Source organism: Coregonus lavaretus (assembly GCF_964263955.1).
Source record: "Coregonus lavaretus genome assembly, contig: HAP1_SCAFFOLD_1246, whole genome shotgun sequence".
Lineage (NCBI taxonomy): Eukaryota > Metazoa > Chordata > Actinopteri > Salmoniformes > Salmonidae > Coregonus > Coregonus lavaretus.
The window spans coordinates 23,438-35,000 of NW_028164908.1; the positions used below are offsets into that span (position 1 = coordinate 23,438).

An 11,563-nucleotide genomic window follows, 5' to 3' on the forward strand; every position below is an offset into this window, starting at 1 on the left:
TCAAGGTTATGTTATGAATGGGGTGGTAAAGCTGATGCAACCAGACCGGGAGAGGAGCAGGTCAAAGTCTGTCCCAGGACTAGGCTGTTATCTTACTGCAGTAGAACTGGTGTACTAACAGTTAACGTGATACTTCCTTGCCAAGGCCAATAAACCCTGGTCAAGTAAAAGTTGAGGTGTGCCAGCCAGCCTGATAGTGAAGGGTGTGTGTACAGTACTGATCAGAGTGTGGGTGTGCCGAACACTGCAATGAAATCATTAGCTCTAGTCTACAGTATCTAGTAAAGAATGAATGAATGTTTCTGTGGGTTGTGATATCTTTATATTAGTATATGTATAGAATATATTCACTTGGCCTCCCGAGTGGCGCAGCGGTCTAAGACACTGCATCGCAGTGCTTGAGGCGTCACTACAGACCCGGGTTCGATCCCAGGCTGTGTCGCAGCCGGCCACGACTGGAAAAGACTTGGCCCAGCGTCGTTAGGGGAGGGTTTGGCTGGCCGGGATGTCCTTGTCCCATCGCGCTCTAGCGACTCCTTCCTCCGACTCTTTCCTCCGACACGTTGGTGCGGCTGGCTTCCGGGTTGAGCGAGCAGTGTGTCAAGAAGCAGCGCGGCTTGGCAGGGTCGTGTTTCAGAGGATGCATGGCTCTCGACCTTCACCTCTCCCGAGTCTGTACGGGAGTTGCAGCGATGGGACAAGACTGTAACTACCAATTGGATACCACGAAATTGGGGAGGAAAAGGGGTAAAAGTACCACAAACCGCCCAGGAAGGAGACGCGTTCTGTCTCCTAGAGATGAACGTACTTTGGTGCGAAAAGAGCAAATCAATCCCAGAACAACAGCAAAGGACCTTGTGAAGATGCTGGAGGAAACAGGTACAGAAGTATCTATATCCACAGTAAAACGAGTCCTATATCGACATAACCTGAAAGGCCGCTCAGCAAGGAAGAAGCCACTGCTCCAAAACCGCCATAAAAAAGCCAGACTACGGTTTGCAACTGCACATGGGGACAAAGATCGTACTTTTTGGAGAAATGTCCTCTGGTCTGATTAAACAGAAATATAACTGTTTGGCCATAATGATCATCGTTATGCTTGGAGGAAAAAGGGGGTAGCTTGCAAGCCGAAGAACACCATCCCAACCGTGAAACACGGGGTGGCAGCATCATGCTGTGGGGGTGCTTTGCTGCAGGAGGGACTGGTGCACTTCACAAAATAGATTGCATCATGAGGATTGCAATGTGGATATTTTGAAGCAACATCTCAAGACATCAGTCAGGAAGTTCAAGCTTGGTCGCAAATGGGTCTTCCAAATGGACAATGACCCCAAGCATACATCCAAAGTTGTGGCAAAATGGCTTAAGGACAACAAAGTCAAGGTATTGGAGTGGCCATCACAAAGCCCTGACCTCAATCCTATAGAAGATTTGTGGGCAGAACTGAAAAAAGCGTTTGCGAGCAAGGAGGCCTACAAACCTAACTCAGTTACACCAGCTCTGTCAGGAGGATTAAATGTCAGGAATTGTGAAAAACTGAGTTTAAATGTATTTGGCTAAGGTGTATGTAAACTTCCGACTTGAACTGTATAACTCACATTTCTATATGAATTTGATCGGGTCGCCCAAAAAAGTTACATATTGCAGCTTTAAGGTTAGGATTGTGGGATATTGGGCTGATCCTAGATCTGTGCATACAAGGGACTCACCTCTTAGTAGTGCTCTCCTGGAAGGGGTAGATGACCTGTCCGTTCTGACACATCTCACAGATGAAACCCTTCTCTCTGCACTGGCTGCAGCTGTAGACGTGGGAACTGGCAAACTTAATAACCTTGGAGAGGAAGGGAGCCAGCTTCCCATCTATCACCTGTAGAGAGAGAGAGAGGGAGGGGAAAAAATATATTAACATAATTTTCCTAATTCCATGTTATAGAATAAAAATGCATCATTTTCTAAATCAACCATTCCATTTCCCCATCTACAAGAATTCACTGCAGTCATATATTCTACTATAGAGAGAGAAGAAGACAGGAGAATTTTCCCTGAGAGGACAAACACTTTTGATACAGGTCCCAACGGGAGCCACTGCAACGCAGCGCAAAGACGAGATGGACAAGAGTTCGTCAGGAATTAACATCAAAACTAATAAAGACCCTGGGAGAAAGAACTGGAGGCTGGAGTGGCCTGGGAAGGGGGGGGGGGGGGGGGGGGTAACCGAGGGGGAAGTCCTTTTTTTGAGGGGCCGGTTTAGTAAAAAAAATGATATGTGAATGCCATTTACTGCGCCGGGGGGCGCGTAGTTAAAAACCAGCAGGGCCTTTGATTCTTGGGGGCCTGGTAGAGAGAGCATTGTGGCCCCTTTGAATGGGTCTGGGGAAGGGAAGGGGCCCGGCCTGAGTGGACCTCCAGAGAACACTGAGGGAGGCTGAGACAAGTGGCTACACCTGGCAGCGCCCCGGCTGCACCAATTAAAGGGCCTGCCAGGCATTCATCAGCCTGGAGGAGAGAAGAGAAGGAGAAACGAGGAGAGAGAGAGGGAAGGAGAGGGTGAAGGAGGATGGGGCAGGGAGGGGGACTGAAGGAGAAAGGAGAGGAGACCACCCCAACCCCCACTCCTACACACGCATGCACAGGCATACGCACACACACACACTGGAGATGGATGACTGAAAAGGCGCTCTGCAGGGGAGGGGGAGGTTATGTCTGTATGGTTTGGACAGAGAATGACAGATTACATAATGTAATACTAACTGGTCAACAACAGCTCCTGACTAACTACTTAGAGCAGGGTTTCCCAACTGGCGGCACGCGGGCCGAATTTGGCCAGTGGGTGATTTTATTTGGCCCCCAAAGTTCTGAGCAAAACAATTAATAATACAAAAAAATACAAATAATGTTGGACATAAAGACTGTAACAACATTTTGGAAATGTGTTAATAGAGAGATATGTGATCGCATACAAATGTAAGCAAAGTTTGAAATTATTATGTTTTAGTCAAATAATATGTCTGTTTGGGCTTCTTGAGGTCAATTTGCAGTCTACAAATTATTTGTAATTATGTTCCGGCCCCCTGACCATCCGCTCAAGAAAAAAATCGTCCTGCGCTGTTCTGAAAGGCCCCAGAGTCTGCAACACCACTAAGCAAGGGGCACCACCAAGCAAGCGGCACCATGAAGACCAAGGAGCTCTCCAAACAGTTCAGGGACAAAGTTGTGGAGAAGTACAAATCAGGGTTGGGCTACAAAAAAATATCAGAAACTTTGAACATCCCACGGAGCACCATTAAATTATAAAAAAATGGAAAGAATATGGCACCACCAATAAATTAAAATAAATTGGTCATTTAGCAGACGCTCTTATCCAGAGCGACTTACAGGAGCAATTAGGGTGAAGTGCCTTGCTCAAGGGCACATCGACAGATTTTTCACCTAGTCGGCTCGGGGATTAGAACCAGCGACCTTTCGGTTACTGGCACAACGCTCTTAACCACTAAGCTACCTGCCGCCCCTCCACAACAAACCTGCCAAGAGAGGGCCGCCCACCAAAACTCACGGACCAGGCAAGGAGGGCATTAATCAGAGAGGCAACAAAGAGACCAAAGATAAGATATGGGGCGGCAGGTAGCTTAGTGGTTAAGAGCGTTGTGCCAGTAACCGAAATGTCGCTGGTTCTAATCCCCGAGCCAACTAGGTGAAAAATCTGTCGATGTGCCCTTGAGCAAGGCACTTAACCCTAATTGCTCCTGTAAGTCGCTCTGGATAAGAGCGTCTGCTAAAATGACTAAAATGTTTTTTTAAATAACCCTGAAGGAGCTGCAAAGCTCCACAGCGGAGATTGGAGTATCTGTCCATAGGACCACTTTAAGCCGTACACTTCACAGAGCTAGGCTTTACGGAAGAGGGGCCAGAAAAAAGCCATTGCTTAAAGAAAAAAGTAAGCAAACACGTTTGGTGTTTGCCAAAAGGCACCCCAAACAAATGGAAGAAGGTACTCTGGTCAGATGAGACTAAAATTGAGCTTTTGGCCATCAAGGAAAACGCTATGTCTGGTGCAAACCCAACACCTCTCATCACCCCGAGAACACCATCCCCACAGTGAAGCATGATGGTGGCAGCATCATGCTGTGGGGATGTTTTTCATCGGCAGGGACTGGGAAACTGGTCAGAATTGAAGGAATGATGGATGGCGCTAAATACAGGGAAATTATTGAGGGAAACCTGTTTCAGTCTTCCAGAGATTTGAGACTGGGACGGAGGTTCACCTTCCAGCAGGACAATGACCCTAAGCATACTGCTAAAGCAGCACTTGAGTGGTTTAAGGGGAAACATTTAAACGTCTTGGAATGGCCTAGTCAAAGCCAAGACCTCAATCCAATTGAGAATCTGTGGTATGACTTAAAGATTGCTGTACACCAGCGGAACCCATCCAACTTGAAGGAGCTGGAGCAGTTTTGCCTTGAAGAATGGGCAAAAATCCCAGTGGCTAGATGTGCCTAGCTCATAGAGACATACCCGAAGAGACTTGCAGCTGTAATTGCTGCAAAAGGTGGCTCTACAAAGTATTGACTTTGTGGGGGTGAATAGTTATGAACGCTCAAGTTTTCTGTTTTTTTGTTTTATTTCTTGTTTGTTTTCACAAACAAATATATTTTGCATCTTCAAAGTGGTAGGCATGTTGTGTAAATCAAATGATACAAACCCCCCAACAAATCCATTTTAATTCCAGGTTGTAAGGCAACAAAATAGGAAAAATTCCAAGGGGGGTGTTTACTTTCGCAAGCCACTGTATGCCACCCCTGATCAATGCTGACACCAGGGGTAATTAAGACACTCCATTTAGCTGAGCTGAATGAAACGACTGGCACCACACCACTCTGGGTTCTGACTGGGACTGATGCTCAGTGGACAGGGAGAGAGGGAGATTAAGGGAAACTGAGGGAGGGAGAGAGAAGGAGAGAGTGGCAGATGGAGAGAGCGAGGAAGAGGTAGAAGAAGTAAGAGAGATGGAGAGAGTTGGAATTAAAGGAAGGGAAAGAAATGGCAGGAGAGGTATGAATGAATGGGGGGATGCTTTCGATGGCAGTAGCCCTAGGTTTTCCTTTCTTTGCCAACCAGGTGGATACATTCTCCTCAGAGAAGTGACCCTCCACCCAGAGCTGGTCTGAGGAAGGGAAGGGGTGCAGAGCAGAGCAGAGAGGGGCCACCGTTCGTTTGTCCTGCCTACAGCTGTCTTCCTTCACTGCAGTGTCATTGTGACCCCCCCCCCAACCCAACCCAACCCAACCCAACCAAATCCTCCTCATCCCTCACCCCTCATAAACTCACACCCCTCTGGCCCTGTCCCGTGCAGGGGGCTTTGTGGTCCAAACGGCTTAATCCCCTAAAACCTCTATTTAACACCCGCTACTTTATCCCTCTTCAGTGATCCCCTGATGAAGGCCCGGGCCTCCATTAGTAACGCTCAGAAAGCCACCCGGATTACACACATAAAGACAGGGTGAGCTCTGTTTGGATAACACCCTCCCTGCCACCCCACTCACCAAACAGGATTACCACCAGCCCCAGTGTGCAGAGAGTGTGTGTGTGAGTGAGAGATAGAGTTAGAATGTCTGTGTGTGGTATGGGAAAGAGAGGTAGTCGTGTTTTAGATTTTTCTTTAAAGCAGAAATACGTGCAACTTTGTGAGTTTAAAATCAACATCTTCCAGTTTACCAACAGCTCTCAAGATGACCAACATGAACCTAACCCAGTGACAGTGTAGGGGCATACTGCCTGTGTCTATGCCTGCAGGATGTCTATGTGAAAGTGTTTGTGTCTCTACTAGAGAGTCCTTGAGTCTACGTCAGTGTGGCTACTACATGCCAGGGTGTCAGTGTGGGAATCTGCATCCCTGCACGTAAGTGCGTGTCACCGTGGCCACTGGGCCAGTCTGGGCCGGGTCCCTCAATGCCCTTTTGTCCCCTCCAGTTGTTTGTAGGTCGTTGGCAGGACCAGCGCTGCTGCCACGGCACACAATACAATTAGCATTTACATGGCAGTGCTCAGTCCTCCACAACAAGCCCATCTCTGCACTACCTTACAACAGGAAAAACAGAAACGTTTCAATGCAGCAACAAAAGGGCCAGTAGCCAAACTAGTCCAGCCTCTGGGCAGGCCCTGGGCAAACAAATACGGCAAACAGTACGATGCTTTAAAGACAGAAAGGCTGCTCTTAATAGGAGGCATTTGTTGGGATTTCAATAGCAAAGAGCCAAGTGCACTACTGCTTTCCATGAAGGACTGGGTCTAGTCTATAACTAGCCAGGGAGAGACTGTCTTTATTGAACCTCACTGTGAAACAATAAAAGCCAGGTTTGATGAACAAGCTTTGATTATTCAGGAGAAATAAAAGAAACAGCTTGTTAATATGGAAAGCCAATTAGCTATAAAGAGAGAGAGGGGAGGGGGAGAAAAAGAGAGATACAGAGAGAAGAGAGAGAAAGAGAGAGTGAGATGAATAGAGAGAGAGAGAGCGAGAGAGAGAGAGAGAGAGTGAGAGGGAAGGGTTGACAGAGAGAGAGAGAGAGAGAGAGAGAGAGAGAGAGAGGGAAGGGTTGACAGAGAGAGAGAGAGAGAGAGAGAGAGAGAGAGAGAGAGAGAGAGAGAGGGAAGGGTTGACAGAGAGAGAGAGAGAGAGAGAGAGAGAGAGAGAGAGAGAGAGAGAGAGAGAGGAAAGGGTTGACAGAGAGAGAGAGAGAGAGAGAGAGAGAGAGAGAGAGAGAGAGAGAGAGAGAGAGAGAGAGATGGATGGATAGAGAGAGGGGGAGTGGGAGAAGAGTGTCAAGCCAGGGGATGTAGGGAAGAATGGTGGACTATCACACTTTTGTTTTTCTGCCTGTTGATTCTGAATGTGTGTAATTAGTGAGCGGGCCAGGGGGAGAGGGGAACATGAAGGGGAGAGGGAGAGAGGTTGGGTGGTGCAGAGGGGGCTAGGTGGGAAAGATGGGGAGAGGAGTAGTGTGGAACAACTCCAGGCTGTAGGGGGAGGGGGATCAGAGAGAGAGAGAGAGAGAGGCAAGAGAGTACCCCAAACCAAAATAACCCTCATCCCAATAACAGTTATTCATGCCTCCATAACACAGCCTAGAAACTGCTAGTGAGATAGCTGAGGGAAACTCTTCCCACATCCCCACTGTAACTGGCAAAGGAGAATTTGTCCTCTGACTGTGAGCTCTTCTCTCAGCGCCTGGTGCTGCTAGCAGGTTGAGGTGTCAGAGACAGAGCACCTCTTCACTGGGGGAGACTGCTTTAGCTCCACAGGTCTGTCTGAGGCCGAGGAGAGACAGACGCTGGTCCTAGCAGCCATGCATTGTCCTGACACGTGTACACATTTATAAACTGGGTGGTTCGATCCCTGAATGCTGATTGGCTGAAAGCCATGGTATATCAGACCGTATTTACATTTACATTTAAATCATTTAGCAGACGCTCTTATCCAGAGCGACTTACAGTTTAGTCACATTATTATTATACTTTTTTATTTTTATTTTATTTTTTATTTTTTTCATACCCCCTGTGGGAATCGAACCCACAACCCATGCTCTATCAACTGAGCTACATCCCTGCCGGCCATTCCCTCCCCTACCCTGGTCTCCCGGTCACGGCCGGCTACGACAGAGTCTGGATTCGAACCAGGATCTCTAGTGGCACAGCTAGCACTGCGATGCAGTGCCTTAGACCACTGCGCCACTCGGGAGTTATACCACATGTATGACAAAACATTTATTTTTACTGCTCTAATTACGTTGGTAACCAGTTTATAATAGCAACAAGGCACCTCAGGGGTTTCTGGTATATGGCCAACATACCACGGCTAAGGGCTGTGTCCAGGCACTCCGTGTTGCGTTGTGACTAAGAACAGCCCTTACCCATGGTATATTGGTCATATACCACACCCCCTCGGACCTTATTGCTTAACTATAACACAGTATATATGAGTGTGTATCAGTGTGCCTGTAACAGTCAGACTCTGTCGTAGCCGGCCGCGACCGGGAGACCCATGGGACGGCGAACAATTAGCCAGCGTCGTCCAGGGTAGGGGAGGGAATGGCCGGCAGGGATGTAGCTCAGTTGGTAGAGCATGGCGTTTGCAACGCCAGGGTTGTGGGTTCGATTCCCACGGGGGGCCAGTATGAAAATGTATGCACTCACTTAACTGTAAGTCGCTCTGGATAAGAGCGTCTGCTAAATGACTAAAATGTAAAATGTAAATGTAAATGAAAGTGAGTGTTGCAATGAGTGTGTACACTATACAATATGTGTAGTGCGTGTGTGTGTGTGTGTGTGTGTAGTGTGTGAACATGTTACCTGTTGCAGGTCAGCCAATGAGTACAGGTGGACATGTTGCAGTAGATATTCTCTGGGGAAGATCCTTTGGAGAGAGAGAGCGAGAGATCAACAATTTTAGTTACGCAATTTTCTTAGAACCATAACTTAGATCCTTTCAGAATATTTTATAGTATTTATGCCATTTAGCAGACGCTTTTATCCAAAGCGACTTACAGCAGTGTGTGCAGTATTTTCGTATGGGTGGCCCCACCAATAAAAAGTATAATTCAATGTTGTGTGTAATTCTGTCTCTCACTGTACTGACCTGTAACATCAAAGCTGGTGAAAATGTGAAACACTGTTTAATGGTTTCTCATATATTAAACATGACAGGAAGGAGATTTGAGATTCATGTTGAGATTCATATAGGACGATAACAGAATGTACACTATGAGTCATGTCACACACACACACACACACACGGACCATGATCGTGCCTGTGTAACCGTGGCAACGGCGGGGCCAAATTGCAGAGAAAATTGGGGTTAATTCAATAGAATGAGAGTCTAGACAGGCTGGAGCAGAAGGGGAATGGGTGTTTAAAAGCTCTCTGCCTTATTATGGAGCGAAGTGGGGGTCTCTCTCTGCTCTCGCAGTCTCATCAAGTCTCGCTATTACAGACCTCTGCACACCACTCTCTGCATAACCTACACACACACAGTAATTCACACACTCGTCCACACCAGCTCACATTACAGCTCAAGGATCCACAAAGTGACATAGCAAGAGATAGAGAGGTGGAGTTGGGAGTGAAAGATGGAGAGGGCGAGAGATGGGGTCATATGGACAATTTGGGTGCACTCTCTCTCTCTGCACTAATAACACTGTGAAGGGAGGCGCACACACACATACACACACAATTCCTCTCCTGGGAGTGGAGAGGGGTGCACACACACACAGCTCTATGCAGGTACCATGGAAACCTTTGCGGGAAGGGGTTGTAGTATCTATATCAATTAAGTGAATTTGAGTGCATATAATGTATAAGTGAGTGCATATAATGTATAAGTGAGTGTGTGTGTGTGTGTGTGTGTGTGTGTGTGTGTGTGTGCGCATGAGTGTGTTCTGCAGATAGAGGTGCAGAGAGAGTGTGTGTTTCCCTACAGACAGATAGGGTTTATGTGGTCATTGTGAGAGGAGGAAGGAAGTCAGAGGTCCAGTCAGAGCAGGGCAAAGCCTCATTCACACATCAGCCCCAGGCCTCATTAGACTGGCTTCATTACAGCTCTAATCTGACACACACACACACTGCAAAACACACACAGAGGCTCACATGCACACACACACACACACACACAACGCTAACACACACACACAGGCTCGGACTCAGAGGGCGGGCTATTTGTTCAGCTGAAGATAAATTCCCTTTTCATGTGTTTATGGGAAGCCTTACAGTCATTAAGCGATAGACAGGGAGATGTGTGTGTGTGTGTGTGTCTTTACAGTTATTAAGTGATAGACAGGGAGGTTGGTGGACTTTCATTAGTGCTAAATTGTCAGAGAGAGCAGCTCCTACTGAGAGAGTGAAGCCAACAGTCAGACATGTCTCCCAAATGGCACCCTATTCCCTACAGTGCACTACTGTTGACCAGAGCCCAATTGGCCCTGGTCAAAAGTAGTGCACTTCATAGAGAATAAATCAAATCAAATGTTATTTGTCACCTACTTCTGAAAAACAACAGGTGTAAACTAACAGTGAAATGCTTACTTACGGGTCCTTTTCCAACAATACAGAGTTAAAGATAAATCATTTTTGGAATAAATACGAAGTGAATAACGAATAACAATAACGAGTAAAAGTATGGCTACATACAGGAAGTACCAGTAAAAGTAACATGGCTACATACAGGAAGTACCAGTAAAAGTAACATGGCTACATACAGGAAGTACCAGTAAAAGTAACATGGCTACATACAGGAAGTACCAGTAAAAATATGATTTGTTGTCCCAGGGACCATGGCCTGACCTGGAAATTATATATATATAATTTCAAGTTCAAGTCGGAATTTTACATACACCTTAGACGAATACATTTAAACTCAGTTTTTCACAATTCCTGACATGTAATCCTAGTAAAAATTCCCTGACAACAAAGTCAAGGATCACCACTATATTTTAAGAATGTGAAATGTCAGAGTAATAGTAGAGAGACTGATTTATTTAAGCTTTTATTTCTTTCATCACATTCCCAGTGGGTCAGAAGTTTACATACACTCAATTAGTATTTGGTAGCATTGCCTTTAAATTGTTTACCTTGGGTCAAACGTTTCGGGTAGCCTTCCACAAGATTCCCACAATAAGTTGGGTGAATTTTGGCCAATTCCTCCTGACAGAGCTGGTGTAACTGAGTCAGGGCTTTGTGATGGCCACTCCAATACCTTGACTTTGTTGTCCTTAAGCCATTTTGCCACAACTTTGGAAGTATGCTTGGGGTCATTGTCCATTTGGAAGACCCATTTGCGACCAAGCTTTAACTTCCTGACTGGTGTCTTGAGATGTTGCTTCAATATATCCACATAATTCTACTTCCTCATGATGCCATCTATTTTGTGAAGTGCTTCACGGTTGGGATGGTGTTCTTCGGCTTGCAAGTACCCCCTTTTTCCTCCAAACATAACAATGGTCATTATGGCCAAACAGTTCTATTTTCTTTTAATCAGACCAGAGGACATTTCTCCAAAAAAGTACAATCTTTGTCCCCATGTGCAGTTGCACACCGTAGTCTGGCTTTTTTATGGCGGTTTTGGAGCAGTGGCTTCTTCCTTGCTGAGTGGCCTTTCAGGTTATGTCGATATAGGACTCGTTTTACTGTAGATATAGATACTTCTGTACCTGTTTCCTCCAGCATCTTCACAAGGTCCTTTGCTGTTGTTCTGGGATTGATTTGCACTTTTCGCACCAAAGTACGTTCATCTCTAGGAGACAGAACGCGTCTCCTTCCTGAGCGGTATGACGGCTGCGTGGTCCCATGGAGTTTATACTTGCGTACTATTGTTTGTACAGATGAACGTGGTACCTTCAGGCATTTGGAAATTGCTCCCAAGGATGAACCAGACTTGTGGAGGTCTACAATTGTTTTTCTGAGGTCTTGGCTGATTTCTTTTGATTTTCCCATGATGTCAAGCAAAGAGGCACTGAGTTTGAAGGTAGGCCTTGAAATACATCCACAGGTACACCTCCAATTGACTCAAATTAT

General features: G+C 46.3%; 1 protein-coding gene across 1 annotated transcript in view; it reads right to left on the reverse strand.

The window, feature by feature from the left end:
- The window catches only part of LOC311116459 (pleckstrin homology domain-containing family M member 3-like), a 64,923-nt gene that overhangs the window by 7,116 nt on the left and 46,244 nt on the right, over positions 1 to 11,563 (reverse strand). The window contains exons 7-8 of the mRNA XM_084191541.1: positions 8,347 to 8,410; positions 1,710 to 1,867 (exon numbers count right to left, since the gene is read on the reverse strand). Coding sequence (XP_084047667.1) covers positions 1,710 to 1,867; positions 8,347 to 8,410 — 222 coding nt within the window. The remainder of the gene's footprint in view (positions 1 to 1,709; positions 1,868 to 8,346; positions 8,411 to 11,563) is intronic.